The sequence below is a fragment of the Castor canadensis genome, chromosome 4 (assembly GCF_047511655.1).
Source record: "Castor canadensis chromosome 4, mCasCan1.hap1v2, whole genome shotgun sequence".
NCBI lineage: Eukaryota > Metazoa > Chordata > Mammalia > Rodentia > Castoridae > Castor > Castor canadensis.
In genome coordinates, this window is record NC_133389.1 from 151,794,807 (window position 1) to 151,815,799 (window position 20,993).

The window sequence follows — 20,993 nt, forward strand, 5'->3', positions numbered from 1 at the left end:
TCTATCTTACTCAGAAGGAAAAGTACATCATTAACTTTTAAATTATATTCTGTAATTAAATGTAGTGAACCTTGACTACTTACTTGCTCTAAGTTTCATTTCCCTTACATGCTCTGTCATGCACTGGATAGGCATTCACTCACCTGTCTCTGTGCTGGCGCCGATTGGTAGTCAAGGCCACAGCAATATTGTCCCAGGCTTTCCAAACTTCCCCTTGGCCTGGGCTCTCACAGCCCAGCTGGTGCCAACATTCATCAAACACTGCTCTCCACTTCTCATCTGGTGCCACTGCCAGGTTTCCGAGCTTCCTGCTAATAAAGCCACAACAACTTTTCATTAATCACTACTTTTATGCAAAATCATTCCAAAGAATATAAACTTTCTTATGTACAACTGGGAATACTTCCATGACCAAACTGTCTAAATTAGTGGTAATTCAATTTTTAAAACACTGAATGACAATTTGGAAGGGATAGTTTTTAACTAGTGTTTATTAGATACTTGAGAATATAGATTATTAAGCATGAAGCTGATCAGAGTTAATTTCTCTGCTTCCTACATTTCCTCAGAAATGATTCCTGTTAAAACAAGGACTTTCTGTACTTTGCACATTTCATGATAAGAACAGTAAAATGAATTACATACTAGAAACTAAAAAATACTCATAAGAAAAAAATATGGTACAGAAAATCAAGCTCCAATTGGAACAAAGAATCTGAGATGACAGCAAAACATAAAAACAAAGATAAAATTGCAATCAATAAAGAAGAGATGGCCAGTGCGGTGGCTCAATCCTGTAATCCTTGCTACTTGGGAGGCTGAGAGCAGGATTGAGGTTTGACACCAACTATGGCAAAATATTGAGAAGATCCCATTTCAATAATGGCTAGAAGCAGTAGTTCATGCCTGTCATCCTAGCTACACAGGGAAGCATAAATAGAAGGTTTGTGTTCCAAGCCAGTCCATGCATAAAGTGAGACTCTATCTCAAAAATAACTACAAAAAAGGGCTCACAGAGGGGCTCAAATGGTAGAGCACCTGCCAGCAGCTGTTGAGGCCCTGAATTCAATCCCCAGTACTGCCAAAAAAAAAAGAAAAAGAAAAAACATAGCCCTCATCAACATGGTGGCACCCAAATGGGGCAAATTTGTTCACCTTGCATTTTGGACAGGACAGCAGTCTAGGCTATAGGCAGTGAGTGGGGCTGGGGATCCACAGAGGGGAATGGGAAGAAAGACACAGTGTTGATGGCAGGGCCTGTTGACCAGGCATGCGGCACTTTCTTGGTGTCCAATCAGTGGTCTCAGTCCTCAGGACCCTTTCCTCACCTCACCCCTGGGCCCATAGTAACTCGGTGGACTGGAGGGCCAGGGCTTTGGGCATGGAATGGGGGAGATGGGAATCCAAACTGCAAGTGTAAGGCCAGACTATCAAGTTTCATTTCTTGTGCTTTTCTTCTGAGGTATTAATTTGAAAAGGAAAATAATTGCATCTTAGGGCTTCATGTCACTTAACCACTGTGCTAGACACTTTACATTTCTCTTCTCCGAATGTCCCTCTGCACAATCAATGTGAAATTCCTAGGTTCGGGGAAATAATGTATGAGTGGATATGTGTTCATAGGGCATTAAGCTCCACCATTTTAATGGCAGAGATTTTCTTTCCTAGGGAACCTCCTCCCAGCTCTCTAGTTTGGGGACAATGTGCTAAAAATGCTACAAATAAGATTAATTTGACCAATTTAATTCATTTCACTGTCATAATCTAGTAAAAGATATCAAGGGATGTAAGAAGCAGAGATTTTAGTAATTGATGGTCCCAAGACCTGTGTCAACTCTTAGAATCCAAGATTGGCTTTTCCACCTCCACAGTGAATTAGGTTTGATGATTAGTTTTCTTTCTTTTTTTTCATTAGTGTTGTAAAAAAAGAAAGAGAGAGAGGAGAGAGAGAAAGTAGAGGGAGAGGGAGAGGTAAGGAAGGGGAGAGAAAAGGAAAATAGCCAAAAAGTTAGATTTTGCCTTTTTTTCCCTCATATATACAAATTGCACTATCCTACTTGGAGTGTGTGTGTGTCCTTCACTTTTTAAGTTCAAGTTGTATAAATACACTTTCAGGACTGGGAGTGTGGCTCAAGCGGTAGAGGAGCGTTTGCATACAAATTTGAAATCCCCAGTACTGAAATAAAAAAAAAAAAGAAAGAAAGAAAGAAAAAAGAATGTTCTTTTAGTAACAGCAGGATTTCTCTCACACCTTTAACTTTTAAATATCTGTGCACTAAGGCTTATAACTTAAGCCCAGACGATAGATTTGGCTATCTATACCAGTATCAGCTAACAATTCAGGGAAGTTATACATTATTTTTTTTAAAAAAAGAAGATGATAACTTTAGTACTTGATTTTGCCTTTAAAATATTAACCTGTTTTGATGAAAGCAAAACAACTCCAAACATTCAATAATTGATCCAGAATTAATACCAGTTACTCACAAAACTTTGGGTCTGTCTTTATCACTTTCATACAGACTAGGTTTGAAGTAGGTTCCAGTGATTTTTATTCCAGATCCCCATTCTCCACTAAAATAACCTTCTATATAATCTCCATTTGGCATAGTTAGTGTTCCCTGGGTAAAGTTAGAGAAGGAAATGTGGAGTTAGAGGAAGTATTTTCAATTTTAAAAATTAAGAGGGAAAAAAGCACTAAATGGTTAATTTAACATTTTTCCTTTCCAATTTGCTCTTTACCAGTCCCAAATCCTTGATTAAAAGAAAAAGTCTGTACATGAATGTCCAGAAAGAATGTACAAAAATAATCCATACATAAAGGGGAAAAATGTCACAGAAACCATAAAATATTTTTAGTTGTATGAAACAAACACAGAACATATTAGAATTTGTTGTATGGTGCTAACCCAGTGCTTAATAGAAAATTAAGAGCTATTAACTTATCTTTGAAAATAAGTAAGATATCAATCAAATCAATAATATGAATCCCACTTGATAAAACTAGAACCCTGCCAGGTGCCACTGGCACATACCTGTAATCCTAGCTACTTAGGAGACAGAGATCAGAAAAATCACAGTTCGAAGGCAGACTGGTCAAAGAGTTCACGAGACCTTATCTTGAAAGAACCCTTCACAAAAAAGGGCTGGTGGAGTGGCTCAAGGTATAAGCCCTGAGTTCAAACCCCAGTGCTGCAAACAAACAAACAAAAAAACTAGAACCCAGGGAATAAACTAAACCCAAAGCAAGACGGAAGGAAATAGTAAAGATTGGAGAAGAAATCAGTGAAGCAGAAAACAAAAACTAGAGAAAAAATTAATGAAGTCAAAAGTTGCTTCTTTAAAAAGATATGCAAAATAACAAACATTTTATTAGACCGAACAAGAGAAGACATAATGCCGGGCAACGGTGGCTCATGTCTGTAATCCTAGTTACGTGGGAGTCAGAGATCAGGAGGACTGCAGTTGGAAGCCATTCAGGACAAACAGTTCATGGGACCCTATCTCAAAAACACTCAACACAAAAGCGGGCCATCAAAGTGGCTCAGTGGTAGAGTGCCTGCCTAGCAAGTGTGAAGCCTCGAGTTCAAACCGCAGTACTGCTGGAAAAAAATGACATAAATTTAAAGTCAAGGATGAGACACAGGATGTTATTATCATCCTCATGGAAATTAAAAAGGCTAGAACGGGCTATTGTTTCAATGTGTGTCCCCTACAAAATTCATGTTGAAACTGAAATCGCAATGAGATAGAAGTAAGAGGTGGGGCCTTTTGGAGAAATGATTAGGTCATGAAAGCTTTGCCCTCAGTAGATTAGTGCCTTATGAAAGGGCTAGAAAGAACTAGATTACAACCTTTTGTCCTTCTGCTTTCCATCATGTGACTGTTGCCCATTCCACCCTCTAAGTATGCATCAAGAAGACCCACACTGGGCACCAGATGCCAGTGCCTTGGACTTGGTCTTGGACTTCACAGCCTCCAAAACTATGAGGAAATAAATTTTCCAATTACAGTGGCACAAATGGACTAAAACAGAAAGTAATGAGAGCTTTATGATAACAAATTAGATAACTTAGATAAAAAAGAAAAATCCTAGGAAGATGAAGATTCCTAAAACTTAAGAAGAAACAAAAACTGAATAGCCCTACAATAAAAAAATTAAACAGAATTAAAAGCTCAGATGTTTCTCTGGTGAATTCTCCCAAACATTCAAAAAAGAAATAATACCAAAATTTCACAAACTCAGAAAACAGAAGAGGAGTGAAATTTCGTAACTTGTTCTATGAGACCATTATTATCCTGATACGAAAGACAGACAGGCTGGAGGCATGGCTCAAGTGGTAGAACACTAGACTAGCAAGCAAAAGGCCTTCAGTTCAAACCCCAAACCACCCAAATATAAAAATAAAAACAGACAAGAGTTGGAGGTATAGCTCAGTGGTATAGGATGTGCTTTTAGCACACATGAGGCCCTGGGTTTGATCCCCAGCACTCAAAAACAAAACAAAAGATATTACAAGAGAAAACTACAGACCATTATCTCTTATAATTATAGACACAAAAATCCTCAACAAATAAAAGCATTAAATCTAACCACAAGCCAGAAAGAGTGGTGCACACTTGGTAGTCCCAGCACTCAAAAGGCTGAGGCAGAGGATCACCTGAGTCTGGGAGTTCCTGTCTTGTTTGCAGATTTATTATATGTATTTTTGATTAAGCACAGTCAAAAACCAAAAAATCAAAAGATATTTCAACAACAAAAATTTTTAATTCCTGTGAGCACATAGCTTCTAAAGTGAAGAAGTTGCAGGTCAGTCCCATGTTATCAGCAGTTGTGCTGTTTTCTTGCCCTCAATTTTGTAAAAATATGTTTTCCAAAAAGCAAGGTAAAAGTGAATGTGCTTAATTTAAGTAGTAAAGTCAAATTCTTTGATTTGTTGAAAAGTGGTGTGTCTTCACCAGAATGGGAGTATTCTGCTAAAATGAATCAAACGCCTGCAGTACAGTACTGAATTCTATGTACCCTAAGCATTGCGGTTTTTCCTCAATGGAGCTATATACTTGTGGATATCAAGGGTGTACTTTACAACACTGCTGAAAGAAATTAAAGATCTACATTAAACTGTGAGATGTCCTGTATTTATGGATTGTAAGATTCAATATTATTAAGATGTCAATTCTCCCAAAATTGATCTATACATCCAATGGAATAATTATCAAAATCTCAGGAGGATTCATTGCAGAGTTTGATAAGCCAACCCCAAAATTTATATAGAAGCCATATGTGGTTGTGTACACCTGTAATCCTAGGTACTTGGCAGGAGGAGGCAGGAGGAGTTCAAGTTGGAGGTCAGCACCAGCAAAGTGAGTAAGAACTTATCTCAAAAACAAAATACAGTGGTAGAGCACCTGCTTCTCAAGTATGACACCTTGAGTTCAAGCCCTAGTACCACCCAAATAAATAAACAAAATAAGAGGAAAGGAAAGGAAAAACAAAATACAACAAAAGGCTGGGGGCATGGCTTAAGAGGTAGAGAGCATGCCTAGCACACGTGAGGCCTTGGGTTCAACTACCAGTACTAAAATTAAAAAAAAATAAAGTACACAGAAAGTAAAAGGATCCAGAATAGTTAAAAAACAATTTTGAAAAAGAACAAGATTAAAAGACTTATACTTCCTGATTTCACAACTTATCAAAAAACTTTTTTATTTTATTTTATTTTTTGGTTTTGAGACAAGGTCTCGCTATGTAGCGCAGGCTGGCCTTGCACTCACAATCCTCCTGTCTCAGCCTCCCAAGTACTTAGATTACATGCGTGCACCACCACACCAAGGTAAGACAATTTGGTATTAAAGAGAGACACGGTACGCAAAGGAACATAATTGAGGGTCCAGAAAGAAAGACATTTCATGGCTAGTTAATTGCAACAAAGGAGTCATGAAGATTCAATGGGAAAAGATGATGGGACAAGTAAACATCCATATGCAAAAGTTACCTTATAGTAAACCAATGACCTACTATAAAACTTCTATTTATTTTTGCAGTGCTGGGGATTGAACCCAGGGCCTTTCATATGCAAGGCAAGCATTCTACTACCAAAGTAGTACATCTCCAGCCCACTATAAAACTGTTGAAAGAAAGCTCACAGACAGGTATGGTAGTGACCACTTATAATCCCAGTACTCAGAAAAGACTGAGGCAACAGAAAGGTCAGTTCAAGGCCAGCCTGGACTACACAGTGAATTCCAGACCAGCATAGGAATATGTAGTGGGACCCTGTCTCAAAAAACCCAAACTTAGGACTGGCGGAGTGACTCAGATGGTAGAGTGCCTGCCCAACAAGTACAAAGCCCAAGTTTGAACCACAGTACTGCCAAAAAAAAAAAAAAAAAGTCACAAGCTGCAGAAAATATGTGAAAATCATATCTAATAAAGGAATTATATCCAGAATGTATAAAGAACTCTTACAATTCAAAAACAAGACAACAACCAACCAAATTTTAGAAATGCGCAAAAGGTTTGAATAGACATTTCTCAAAGAAGATATATAAATCAGTAATAAGCACATGAAAAATGCTCTACACCATTAGTCATTAGGCAAATGCAAATAAAACCAGGAGACATCACTTCACACCCACTGAGATGGCTGTAAGAAAAATAGAAAATAGGCAATATTAAAGTAACTTTTAAAGGTGAGTTAAGAACCTAAATTACTCTTTTTGTATATCCAAAATATGTGGAGAAATTAAGTCATCACACATTGCTGGTAAGAATGCAAAATGGTATAGCCACTTTGGAGACCACTTTGGCAGTTTCTTTTCTTTTTTTTAAATAAACAATTATTAGCATATATTAGTTGTACAGGAGGTTTCATTGTGACATTTCCATATGTACTTACACTGTGCCTTGGTTAGGTTCATCCCCATCATTCTCCCTCATCCCCCTCTCCCCTACTTAAAATGATTTTGACAGGTTTCAATGTTCAATGTATATAAAGTACACGGACCATATTCACCCTCCTTTACCATCTCCATTCACCCTAACAGGACCTGTTTTACATTTCTGTCCTTCATTGTTTTAAGTGTGTATGCACTGTTCAAAGGGCCCTTGTTATGGTATTTCACTTGTGAATATACTGTACTTTAATCAGTCTAACCTCTCTATGACTCTTCCTATCCTCTCTCCCTACCCCCTATTATTCAACTGCTTTCATTAAATTTTAGCAGTTTCTTAATATGTTGAACATCATTTGCCATATACCCAGCGATTGTACTGCTAGTTATCTGCTCAAAAAAAATGAAAACACATGTCTACACAAGAAGTTGTAGTCAAACATTTACAGCAGCATTATTCCATTAGTCTAGAGTTAGAAATAACCCAGTGTCAGGCCAGTAGTGGTGGGAGACGCTGTAATCCCAGCTACTTGAGTTGTGGATACAGGAAGATGGGAAGTTTAAGGCCAGCCCAGGCAAAAATTAGAGAAACCTCATCTCAAAAACAAGCTGGGTATAGTGGTACAAGCCTGTGGTCCCAGCTATCAAGGAGGTGGAGGAAGGAGGACTATGGTCTGAGGCTGACCCAGCCAAAGCTAGTGACAGACTCTATCTGAAAAACAAACTAAAAAAGCAAAAGGACTAGGAGCATGGCTTGAGTGGTAGAGTACTTGCTGAGGCCGAGTTCAATCCTCAGTACTGAAAAAAAAAAGAAAAAAAGAAAGAGAAAGAAATAACCCACCATTCATTACATTCATTAACTACTGAAGGGATAAATAAAATGTGGTTTGGAATTACTACTCAGGAATAAAAAGGGGAATGAAGAACTATATATGCCACAATATGGGAAAGCTTCAAAAATACCATGGTAGTATAAAAAAGTCACACAGAAGAAGCCCTATGTGTGAGCACATTTATAAAAGGTCCAGAAAAGACAAATCTATTGCAAAATAAAGCCCTTTAGTGTTGCCTAAAATAGGAGTAACTGGGAAGGAAATGTTTTCAAGTGATAGGTCATATTCTAAAACAGGATTGTGGTCATAAAATTCACTGAAATGTGGCTGAGGTTGTGGTTCAAGTGGTAGAGCACCTGCCTAGCAAGCATGAGGCTCTGAGTTCAAACCCCAGTACTGCCAAAAACAGAAGACAAAGAAACAAAATTACTGACATGAACCCTCAGAAGCAGTGACTTTTATGGTGTATAAATTCATATTTTTTAAAGTTAAGAACAATTAGCAAAAGAATGTAGTAGAAAAAGAAAGAAGAAAGTTAGCTTCCAACCTTTCCACTAAGAGTCCAGTCATCAGAAAACTCTCCTTCATAGATAGTATCATCTTCAGAAAGTAAAACTCCATTTCCCTGTGTGAAGAAACAAAACAAAAATCACAAAATGAAATATTCAAAATAACTCAGTACATACAGTCATATACTCAGAGAACTCCCAAAAAAAAAAAAAGACAAGGAAAATAGTACTAAGGTAGAATGTTAATAAAAAGATGATTTAAAAACTTAGGAACATCGGGGTTTCAAAAGGTCAATAATAACTACAGGCAAATATTCTACTCACAGTCATTTTATTAAGGTGGAAGTTGCCTTCATAATATAATCCAAACTGGGTAACTACCACACCATTCCCTTGACATACATCATCTTGCCACATTCCCATGTATTTTTCTCCCCTGAAAAAGAAATAAGAAGAAAAGAAAAATGAAAAGAGAAGCCAATGACAAGAAGGACATAGTGGGGGAAATGGTTATTGCATGGAGATTCCAGTGTCACCCCTAGGCTGGTGTCTGATCCACTTTTGTGGTTAAGTGGTTAACACTGTTTTCTCACAAACAGGATCATATGACAGCAGAAGATATCTTACTGAGAAATGTACTCACAGGAATTTAATACTGTGATCTACCTGACACAGATTTGCATATACTTTATATTCTTTCTCAATAACTTTAAAATACATAATTTGCTGGGCACCCTTGGCTCACGCCTGCAATCCTAACTACTTGGAAGGCTGAGATCGGAAGGACCACAGCCTGAGGCCAGCTTGGGTGAACAGTTTACAAGACCCCATCTACAAAATATCCATAGCAAAATGGATGGGAGGTGTGGCTCAGACAGCAGAGTGCCTACTTTGAGAGTGTGAAGCTTTGAGTTCAAACCCCAGTCCTGCAAACAAAAATAAGTAATAATAATAAAGTATGTAATTTTTAAAAAGAATGCCAAGAAAACAAAATGTAAAGGCATAATCGAACTTTCGAACAAATTTTTCTTACCCAAAAGTTTGATTAGTTTAAAAAAACAAGCAAAAAAACAGAAAGAAACGTGGTTTGTCATAAAAGGTTCAATTTTCATACACTCAAACATTAAGAAATCTTACTAGTCTCCATTAAAAAGATAAAATAAATATAAACTGCTTATTAATCATATTTAATTTATTAATGACAGTAATTTTTAAATCCCACAGACAGAAGCTGTGATATTAAATAACATGGAGGGAGAGAATATATATGAAGTACAAAGCAAATTAGGCCAAATCGAATATAGTGGAAAAGAACTATTCTTCTCCCCAAGGCTTAGTTAACTGAATTTGACTAGGATTGATTTCTGGAATGCAGACATGAATACAAGTCCCTAACCTGACAGGAAGACCTAAATATAAAGGCATTTAGATAACCATTCTATACAAATCCTCAAAGGGAATATCCACTGGTAACCCCCTAGCTTTGTATTCCTATTTTCTACTGACTGCATGAAAGTATTTTTTTTAGTTTAGGTTTCTTCAAGACAGTGAAGAAGCTTTAGGGAAAACAGTACAAATGTAAATTCTGAATGATCCTGATTTTGTAAAGAAGTAATCTATTGGAGCTGAGGATATAGTACAGTTGTGGACAGTTTCCTGAGCATTGCCAAGGATCTGGGTTCAAGTCACAACACCACAAAAAAAGAAGTAATCTATTGTTTGACTCACAAGAACATGATACCTGAAAACTCTGGTGCCTTATGAAAAGTTTTCTTAATGACACACATCTATAATCCCAGCACTAGGGAAGCTAAAATGGGATTGAGAAGTTCAAGGCCAGACTTAGCTATATAGCAAGATGGTATCTCAAAAAAAAAAAAAGCTCAACCTTCATAAAATTATCAAGTATAAGAAGTTTATCTTCTTCACACTGTACTTTGAGATTAGAAGCAGAATACCATACCTAGTGATATCATCAAAGACACCATATCCTGCTTTCTTATCCATTACCCACTGGCCAATAAACATGCTGGGAGAAGAAGAAGTCAATTTTCCACTTCGGAGGAGACCATGACCATGACGCATGTTATCTTGAAAACAGCCTTCAAACACTTCACCAGAGGCATAACTGTGGTTGGAAAGGATGAAGATCATATACACATTACAAAGTCTAGAAAATCCAAAACTATATAAGCTTATACAATATGTATAAGCTATATAGCTTATACAATATGTACAATTTAGATAAGAACCAAATTTAATAGCAATATTTTCATCTTGTGATAGATGAGGGTTGCTCTTTAAAGGAAGACTTTACAGAGTTTCAGTGATGAAAAGAACATAAAAAATTTACTCCTTATAAATTCTGGCTACACAAACCTTAATTTACATGGTTCTTTGGAAAGCAATACCAGTCCAGTGGCCTTTGCGATGTTATTACCTGTAGACTCCTTGGCCACACATTTTTCCTTCTTTCCAGTGGCCAGCATAATGGTCTTCTTTGTTTAGAGCTTTGTTTGGAATTCTGTATTCTCCATACCTGCCAATGACAATAAAAAACCATCAGAAGATGCACTTATGACATAGTCACCTTCTATATGTATCTATCAGTAAACATTTTAACAAAGAGGACAGAGAATAGGAGGAAAGGAGTGAACAGCTTCTTGGTAAGCTGTACCTATTACCTAAGTGTTTGGCAAGTCTCAGAGAAGTTGGACATCAAGCCTATTACACTGAGAGATTGGATATTTTATTCTATGGCCAATGAAAAGCAGATTTATGTCCTATCTCTATCACTAATTAGTGATACCACTTTAGGTAAGTCCAGGAATACAACTTCATTATCTGTATAACAACAAGCATAAAGTAGATTATCTAAAGTCTCTTTTCATTCCAAAAATCTATTTTGAGAGATTAAAGACATCACAAAATTTTACACTATAACACTTGCACATATTCACTGTCATAAATTTATCATGTAAATATATATACAGTGTTAGAAAATATGACAAACTTACACAAAAAATGTTATTTTAGTATCATTAGGATAATATATTACTTGGAAGATTTCTCCTTTAACAAACATGTCAGAGAAACTAAAGATGATATAAAACTACTAAAAGGAAAATTTCTCTATCTCCTTTGTGTAAAAGGAGCCCTGCAGTCTCAACAGTCTATCAATATTATCCAATGTCCTCAGTCTTCATAGCTGAGAAATTGGTAGAAAGATAATCAGTTCCACTTTAATAGATGTAACTGCGGTCATATGGTCACACAGCCATGAAGGTAAATGACTCAGTCTAAGTAAATCCATGGCTAGACCCTTGATTCCTAGCTTTCTTCATACTCACACATATGTGCTATGAGTTCTGTAAATTGTAAGTATGTCTAAAAAGCAAAAGAAAAATCTACTGCTTGTTTGTAAAGCAGCTCTGAACATAAAATAATTTGTGACCAAACTTGAATTCATCCTTGCATTTTAAACAATTTCTTACCCATCTTCCAAGCCATTCCTGAACATGCCAGAATACATCTTTCCATCAGGCCATTTCAAAACCCCTCTGGAAGGTATAAGCAAAAGAATTAATGCATGTTGCAGATAACCAATACTTTTTCTATAACGTGATTATCATCCTCCTCGGGATAAATCTTAAGAATTTTCACCTGCCATGAGGCTTCCCTGAAAGCCAGCGTCCATTGTAAGTGGCATCTTTCAGGCGTGGATCCTTGTAGAAAGTATATTTAGCACTGCGTGAAATGGGTGGTTCCTGCCTCTGAATACTGTTGCCACTTCCATAAGGTGGAAAATCAGATGTTCCCCTCAAAGCCTGATCCACAGCTTGGCTTATAGCCCGTAACCACTTAGTCTAGGAGCAAAAAGTAAATGCTAATAAGCTTAAGACAACAACTTACCAAGCACTACTTTAAATCCTGCTAGCTTTGCTTGATGTGAATAATTTTTCTATCTCCTAATGCTTTTCTCATTAAATGAGGAATACTAATTAATCAGCTCTTAGAATTTATTGCTATATGTTTAAAATTAAGTCATATTTTTAAAAAACCTACAATTTTGGTTTGATGAAGATTTATCTCAATTATGGATCATTAGTGAAGCAAGAACATTTTTTTTATTTCTTCTTTATTACCATAAGAAGCAGAAAGAGCCAGGCTAAAGACTGAAACAAAATAGCATAATGGACTAACCTTTTCCTGAGGTGTTGATGAAATGAGAGTGAACTGCTCTTCAGGTGTAGTTATCTTTAAGCCATTCCTAAAATGTTCACAAGGATAAATACCAGTAGGTATGACAACCTATTATTATAGTATCAATCCTCAAATATGAAAAGGTGCCTACTATTCACAATAGCCAAGTTATGGAAACAGCCAAGATGCCCCAGCACTGACGAATGGATTAAGAAAATGTGGTATCTATACACAATGGAATTTTATGCCACCATGAAGAAGAACGAAATGTTATCATTCGCTGGTAAATGGATGGAATTGGAGAACATCATTCTGAGTGAGGTTAGCCTGGCCCAAAAGACCAAAAATCGTATGTTCTCCCTCATATGTGGACATTAGATCAAGGGCAAACACAACAAGGGGATTGGACTATGAGCACATGATAAAAGCGAGAGCACACAAGGGAGGGGTGAGGATAGGTAAGACACCTAAAAAACTAGCTAGCATTTGTTGCCCTTAATGCAGAGAAACTAAAGTAGATACCTTAAAGCAACTGAGGCCAATAGGAAAAGGGGAACAGGAACTAGAGAAAAGGTTAGATCAAAAAGAATTAACCTAGAAGGTAACACCCACGCACAGGAAATCAATGTGAGTCAATGCCCTGTATAGCTATCCTTATCTCAACCAGCAAAACCCCTTGTTCCTTCCTATTATTGCTTATACTCTCTCTACAACAAAATTAGAGATAAGGGCAAAATAGTTTCTGCTGGGTATTGAGGGGGGGAGCGGGAGGGGGTGGAGTGGGAGGTAAGGGAGGGGGTGGGGGCAGGGGGGAGAAATGAACCAAGCCTTGTATGCACATATGAATAATAAAAGAAAAATGGAAAAAAAATTCAAAACAATATACTTCATACTTTAAGAAGATAAAAAAAAAAAGAAAAGGTGCCTATTTATTTTAGCAGGAGCAGAAGTAAATTATATGCAAATATTCATGCCTAGATTTGGGTCCCACCTTGGGGAAAAGATACAGTTACTCTGATCTGTATTTACAATGGCTATGTAAGCAATGGAGATGCCCTTCTACCATCTATCGTGATTTTTTATGATCTTTACAACAGGACATTTTGTCATCAATGGCCATTTTACTATCTAATGTCTTGGGAGGGGACCTCATTATGCAGAATGGTGAGGCAGCTTCCCAAACCCTCCCTGAGCCTTTTTTTCACATTTAAGGAAACAATCTGAGTAATAGAGAAGGAGATCTAGAGGAGGTGCGGTAGAAAGAGGAGGTGGGGCAGGAAGAGGAGGCAGACTTACACATTACCGGCTTCTTCAGAAAGTGGCTCTGCCCATAGTGTGGCCAAAGGAAATATGTGATGCGTGGAGAACTGAAATAGAGAACATGGAGGCACATTTGTGAAAGCTCATGTTGACCTGGGGTCTTATCCTCTTCACATTATTAGCCACGTGAACCTTGCAGTGTTCTGCTGCACAACCCCCTTGAGATGGTTAAGTTCAGGTGGGTGCCATCATCTCTGCCACATAGTCCCCCAAAAATAGCTAATTCCAGGGGACCTCACCACTTCTGCTGCAAGGATCCCTACACATGACTGGCATTTATACTCAAGCTGGAAAACAGAAAAGCTCTCTGTTGGGGGTGTAGCTTAGTGGCAGAGCATGTGTTTAGTGTGTACAAGGCCCTGGGTTTGATCCCTGGTACCCCTCCAAAAAAAAAAATAATCTGTGAAATTCACCCCATGCCACACATGCAAAGGTGCAAATAATCTCTTTTATTCAACAGATGCAGAGAAATCAAAATAGTCTTTAACACAAATTGACAGCATACAGTCACATATCACATGATACAATTTTGGTCAATGATGGACTGCCTATATGATGGCAGTCCCATAAAATTACAATAAAGTTGAAAAATTCCTCTAAATAGTGATGTCACAGTACAGCACATTATTCATGTGTTTGCAGTGTTACTGGTGTAAACACACCTACTTACATTTTTTAGATAAACAAATACCATTGTGTTGCAACTGCCTACAATACTCAGTACGGTAACCTGGGTGCCTAGGAGCACAGGGTATATTACATGGCCTACCATCCAGGTTTGTAAGTATACTATGTGTTGATGTCCATACAATGAAATCACCTAACACCACATTTTTAGAATATATCCTTTCTTTTCATGTTAGGAATATAGACCTACCTGGGCATGAACCAGGACATCGTTAAAGAGAATGAACCAATTCACAGAAAACCTGCCAGCATGCTGCAGAGAAAGGGCTCTGTTACTACTCTCACACAGCAGCCGACGCTCTGGCTTCCTCAAGGAATCCTAGAATTAAAAACAAATATTACAATGAACAATCAAAATTATTTTAACATGTAAAAGAAAACTAAACATACATATCACATTTAGGAGAATGTGTTGACCATATCTTAGTGTGGTGTTAAACCTAAATTTAGAAGAGATCCAACACTTCAGAAAATTGGAGCCCAAAGGAGATTAAAAAGACAGGAACAAACTACAGAAGGCAAGACTTGAGAGAGGATTCCTAGAAATAAGAAAGATGTTGATATTTAGATCCTTGGTTGGGAGACTGGTGGAGTGGCTGCACCTGCCTAGCAAGTGAGAGGTCCTGAGTTCAAACGCCAAAAAAAAAAATCCTTGCTAGAACTCTGGTTGCCACAGTTCTTAGACATTTTCAGACAGGGTCATTAAAACATTGTTATAAACAAGTGAGGAACAGAAAAAGTGACAGCAATTATTATGGAAATGCTTGCTGTTTTCTGGGGTACCAAAGAACAGTTGGAACAGTTTGGCATGGTTTACCGTCATTTTTCCAGGGAAGGTCTTCCAGAAGCCCAGTGTGTACTCTGCTTCCTTCCTTTTCCTGCCGAGATGGAGAGCAAGAGACTCATAACAAGAACCAGAATCCTGCAGTTTCTGGTATTCTGGAGATGTCTAGAGGCCAATAATTACGGAGGAGAAAAAAAAAAGTAAAACAGCTGCAAAATCTGCAGTCTCAGTGTGATTTTAGATATATGATTCAATTTAGGGAGAAAATTTAGCCTCAAGGAGGAGAAAGGAACAAACAATGACAGTTATCAGGAGGAGAGCAAGAAAGAACTCAAGGCAGGGCAGGGGGGAGTCTCAAATATTTTATTCTCAGAGTCTTTTATTTTGTAAATGTAGGGTATACCTATTGATATTACCATTTAAAATATTTGTTAATTTCTAATAAGATTTTAAACAACAAAAACTGTATTACTCAAAACAAAAAGAAGTTTCAGATCTGGGGATGGTGATTCAAGCCTGTAATCCTATCACTAGGGAGGCTAAAGCAGGAGGATCACAAACTCCAAGCCACCCTTAGCTACACAGTGAGACACCTCAAAAAACAAATCTCAAAAAGAATTTTAGTGAGAAAAGTGGCATTGGCTTATATTTTTTTCAAATCTCTTTATTATCTGCCTTAAAAAACAAGAGCTGGATTTTCCTATCTATTTCTACTTTTAATCTGTTATGATACATTGTTTGGTGGAAACAAAGGAAGAAAATGCGGCTTTATAAAAAACAGATAGTTGGAAAAGGAGGTATTTTAACAGTCACTTCAAATAATTGTGGACATTCACCTTTAATACATGGTAATACTTGTGAAGTGGTAGTTTTCTAAGGAGTTGCTGCAATTTTGAATCAGAAACCCCAGCCATGAACTTTTGTATTATGTTATATTAAAATCCACTGGTCAAGGGCTGGAGGAGTGTGGCTCCAGTGGTAGAGCACTTGCCTAGCAAGTGTGAGGCTCTGAGATCAATCTCTAGTACAGCCAAAAATCAAACAAAAAAACAAAAACAAGAGTAAAATCCACTTGTCTATTTCGCACTAAGATCTTTAACCATGCATGATTTTGTAACATTGTAAACTGTGCATTTAGAAAATATTAACTGAGCTACACAGATCTTCCAGATGTTTACACATTTTTATATACCAAAAACCATTGATATTCTACCTCATTAGAAAAAATCCTAACTACTGGGAAACTGTTAGAATCAAAGTGGCAGATACATGTCTACATCATTCTAATTTTTGCTTTTAAAATTTCAGATTTTAGGGGCCAGGCACAGTAGCTCATGTCTGTAATCCCAGCTACTCCAGACACAGAGATTGGGAGGATCACTGTTTAAGGCCAGTCTGGGCAAAAAGTGAGACCCCTTCTCAACCAACAAGCTGGGAGTGTGGGTGACTGTGATCCCAGATGCATGAGAAGCATAGGTATAAGGGTCTCAATCTAGGCCACCCCAAACAAAAATATGAGAGGGCTTATCCAAAAAATGACTAATGCAAAAAGGGCTGGGGGTGTGACTCAAGTTATACAGCACTTGCCTAGCAAGTGCAAGGCCCTGAGTTCAAACCCTAGTACTACCAAAAAAAAAAAAAAAGCATCAATTCTCTTATCTGTTAAAGGGGAATAGTAGTAATAACCAATTCCACAGGGCTGATATGGAGATTAAATGAATACAGAGTTATGTTTAGAACAGTAACTGGAACATGAAATGTATTAAATAAATGTTAAGTATTATTAGTATTTCATATGGAGAAGTTTAAAAAATACACACACACACATATACAAATACAGACAAATACATGATCCCTTAAACTCACTAAATTTCAACTTACAGTGATGGGTAATAGTACATAAGCGTGTGGTTAGAAAAAAACTTCCACAGACGATGTTGTAACAAGGATGTGGAGGACCACTGATAAACCATAAGAGAACAATGAAGAAATAAAGTGCCAGCAAAGCACAGAGAAAAGAGTAACACATTCTTAAGCAATGGGAAGAGGGAGGAGAAGAATATTGTCTGAGCAGCATAGCTTGACTGGATCAAGGCATTGAAGGTTTCCAAAAAGAAGACAGGGTTAGGGGGTATTTCAGGAAGGTATAAAGCACATGAGAGCTACGTTCAGAGAATGTGAACTAACATGCGGGACATGGGAGAAGATAAAACAAGAAATAAAAAAAAATTAGAAATGAGGAAGCATATTATGTAGGGTTTTGAATGTCAAACTAAACAGACTTGATTTTTATAAAGAATTAGGCTCTTCAGACTGTAAAAAATATAGTATCAGACTTCCTGCACTTTTTTTTTTTTGAGACATGGCCTTATACGTAGCTGACTACTTCAGCCTCTCACGTGCTGAGAGTATAGCCAGGTGCCACCAGGCTGAACTCTCTCTGAAAAATTCTAAGTCAAGTTGGCAGTGAAGATTTTTTATAGAGGCCCTATCAAGGTGAAATCTGTATTTCACTGGACTATCAGCTCAAACATGCACAGCTAAAACTAGATCAGTTTCAGTTAAAATTCAAACCAAACTAAAGACCTACAAGATCACAGGAGAGTTAAGTGGAGAAAGCCCACGTGAGTTCCTGGGTCACTCTACCAAGTGAAATCTGCCTATATCAGGAGATAAGTTGTTATGATTTCTGTGCAGCCCTCCAGAGGAGAAACAAAATGAAATCACACAATTCCAGGCCAGGTGGTAATTCCACTGCCTCACAGGTGTATACTGCTATGCAGAAACGAGGGTTTTAAAGAACTTTATGTACCTCATGCTCAGCATGTATTCTATAAGCTTTGACAACCACAAAATGAATACACTCATATTAAGGTCTCAACTTTAGACAGTTTCATAAAATGAATGCAATCAATCTGGATCAGGTCCTGAATGAAAACTGAAGCCATAGCAAGAAAACTAGATTTACCTAGTCATACTTTCCTCTTTCATTTCCCTGAAGGGAGAGAAATTTAATTAGACACATGTAAATATTAAGTTGGTAGAGTTCTAGATCTTATGGTGTCTTACTCCAAAAAAACTACTAAGATCCTTGTCTTCCCAAGTATCCCAATGGGAATATAGGGGAACTTACCACTTCAAAGCAAGTAGCCAGCTTTAGCAAAACTTTTGCATAATTATGAAGTCGCCTGATTGGCAAGAAAAACAGAGTATTCAGTATTTCCATCAACTGAGTGTTTTCATCATTCACTTCTGATAAATCTTGCAACAGCTCTTGATTTTTATTTAGAAAATCACTGGAGGTAAAGGAAAAAAGTTTCAGTCAATCATTTTGGTATTAATAATATGAGTGATATTGCACAGAAAATTTCACTAGACATTACCTTTATTCAGAATGAGTATTTTTAGGTATTATGAAAACAGTAGAGGATAAATACAATGAAAATATCTAGATGTAGCTAAAAGAATTTCCCTCTCTAAAAAAGGACTTTTTTTTAGTATAAAATGCAATAAATGGTGGTAAAAGTAACTGTAATAGAAATGGTTAATCATAGGCTTGTGCCTTATGTTCTAGGAAATGAATCACGCATCCCACAGTTTCAAAAATAGAGTAAATGATACCACTACCTGTTATTTTCTAAGTCAAAGTCACAGGGATAAATGGGAAGTCTAATTACTTCAATTAGTTGTGTTAAACAACAACCTGAAGGAAAAGCAAAGCTCTTTGCTCCAAGAATTAGCAAGGAAATAAATTCTAAACTTTTCCTTTTCCTTTTAATTGTTGATTACCTAGTAAGTTTATTACAAGAAAAGTAATAAGAAAAAAAAAAACCTGCAGGAACCAGTACTACAATTAACAGGAAACAGTAAAGCAAATTATATGTGAAGATTTCATGCCTGAGATCTCCAAAAGTATTCTTAACTAAAGACAAAATTTAGTTTTCATATTCATTTTTTATAAAATTATTAAATTTTTATTGCAAACTTCAATGCTGATCAGTATGAAATCACTAAGACTATCACTAAACCAAACCACATAAAAGATCTGTAAAGAATAATCATGCCACTCAATTAGCAACAATTCTGTTCCAGGCACTAACCTGGTGCTTTACAAATACTATACTATGACTCTTAGATATAAGGCCTCAAATAAAACACAATGTCACATAAGACTGTAAGACAAAAATGAGTTATCATATATCCTTTAGGAAAACTATGGGGTAAATATACATGTATCACAGAAATATTATCTTGGGTTAAAAATATGTCATAATTTCCAGGAACCCAAAGTTCAGTGGTATGAATCTGCTTATTTTATAATATAATTATGAGTTCTTAGAAAGAGTATTCTGGGGAACATGCCCAGATTTTTATTTATATCTAGCTTGTGTTGATGTTCCCTTCCATTCTACACTGCTGAGATCAGCTGGGACACTCATTTAACCCTACACAATGTTCTGTTTTGACCTACTTCTGAAAGGTGGAGGTAGGACATAGTGAGCACACACTCCCTTGGACCAGGTTTCTCTCAGACGCCCAGGACCCTGTCTGTACTACAGCAGAAACTTTCCAACTTGTAAGCCCCATTACTTTCCAGGACTTCCTCATGCCCTTGCTATAGATTTTTCCAACAAAAGCCCTATTATGCTCTGAAGGAAACCTGAACTAGAGACTCTGCTCAGCTTATTTTCTCTTAGGAGTTTTTGAATCCACTAGTAGTAAAACTGCTCTTTCATTACATGGCTAGGTTTGTATTTTTACACAAATTTTTAAAATAAATATATTAAAGGCAGAAACAAACCAAGTGTCCCTCAGCAGACAAATCAATAAACAAAATGTGGTACATACATACATACAATGAAATATTATTCAGCCATAAAATGGAATGAAACTTTTATATATGCTGCAACATGAATGGACCTTTTAAATATTATACTTAAAGCCAGACACAGAAGAACAAAATGTACTTATGTAAGGTATGCAGAATAGGTTAATTTGCAGACAGGAGGTAGAATAGAGGTTATCAGAATTTGGGGGCAAGATGACTGAGGACTTATTATTTAATGGGCAGAGATTTTGTTGGAGATGGTGACAAAATTTTTAGGTACATGGGCTAAGGGGTGTCTCAAGTGGTACAGCACTTGCCTGCCAAGAGCAAGGTCCTGAATTCAAACCCCCGTACTGGCCAAAAAAAAAATACTTTTAGTATAGACAGTGGTAATGGTTATATAGTGTGAATGAATGTATTCTATGCCATTGATTGTACACTTAGGAATGGCAAAAATGATAAATATTCTATTTTATCAGAATTAAGAAAAGAAAGAATTGGGAGTATAGTTCAATGGTAGAATGCTTGCCTAGCACATGTGAGGCCCTAGGTTCAATCCCTAGCACCACACACACACAAATAATAAAGTCAAACAAGCAAAGCTTACCAGGCATGGGGATGCATGCCTGTAATTCCAGCACTCAGAAGACTGAGGCAAGAAAATCACAAATTCAAGGTGGATCTGGGATACATGGTGAGTTCAAGGCTAGCCTGGGCTACATAGGGAGACCCTGTCTCAAAAAAAAAAAAAGAACTGTAGAATGATTAAATCACCAAGCTAATTTGATGTGATAAAAGCTTAAGCATTATCATCAAAAAATCTACTAATTGTCACATGAGTTCACTAATCATTCTAACAGTTTCCCAAATTCTTTTCTTTTAAAATATTTTAAATAGCCAGGTGCCAGTGGCTCACACCAATAATCTTAGCTAGT

The 20,993-nt window shown here is 37.0% G+C and overlaps 1 protein-coding gene across 7 annotated transcripts in view; it reads right to left on the bottom strand.

Annotated features, from left to right (window-relative positions):
* The window catches only part of Als2 (alsin Rho guanine nucleotide exchange factor ALS2), a 91,593-nt gene that overhangs the window by 14,219 nt on the left and 56,381 nt on the right, over positions 1-20,993 (bottom strand). For 3 of the 7 annotated variants that reach the window (XM_074071424.1, XM_074071422.1, XM_020159747.2), the window contains 13 exons: positions 18,364-18,526; positions 15,264-15,395; positions 14,637-14,765; positions 13,736-13,806; positions 12,440-12,506; positions 11,900-12,102; positions 11,731-11,796; positions 10,677-10,775; positions 10,200-10,364; positions 8,561-8,672; positions 8,275-8,352; positions 2,488-2,621; positions 144-311 (listed from right to left, as the gene is read on the bottom strand). In XM_074071424.1, coding sequence (XP_073927525.1) covers positions 144-311; positions 2,488-2,621; positions 8,275-8,352; positions 8,561-8,672; positions 10,200-10,364; positions 10,677-10,775; positions 11,731-11,796; positions 11,900-12,102; positions 12,440-12,506; positions 13,736-13,806; positions 14,637-14,765; positions 15,264-15,395; positions 18,364-18,526 — 1,587 coding nt within the window. Of the gene's footprint in view, positions 1-143; positions 312-2,487; positions 2,622-8,274; positions 8,353-8,560; positions 8,673-10,199; positions 10,365-10,615; positions 10,776-11,730; positions 11,797-11,899; positions 12,103-12,439; positions 12,507-13,735; positions 13,807-14,636; positions 14,766-15,263; positions 15,396-18,363; positions 18,527-20,993 lie in introns of those variants that run through there. The other 4 variants (XM_074071423.1, XR_012447330.1, XR_012447331.1 and 1 more) reach the window with 4 other exon arrangements.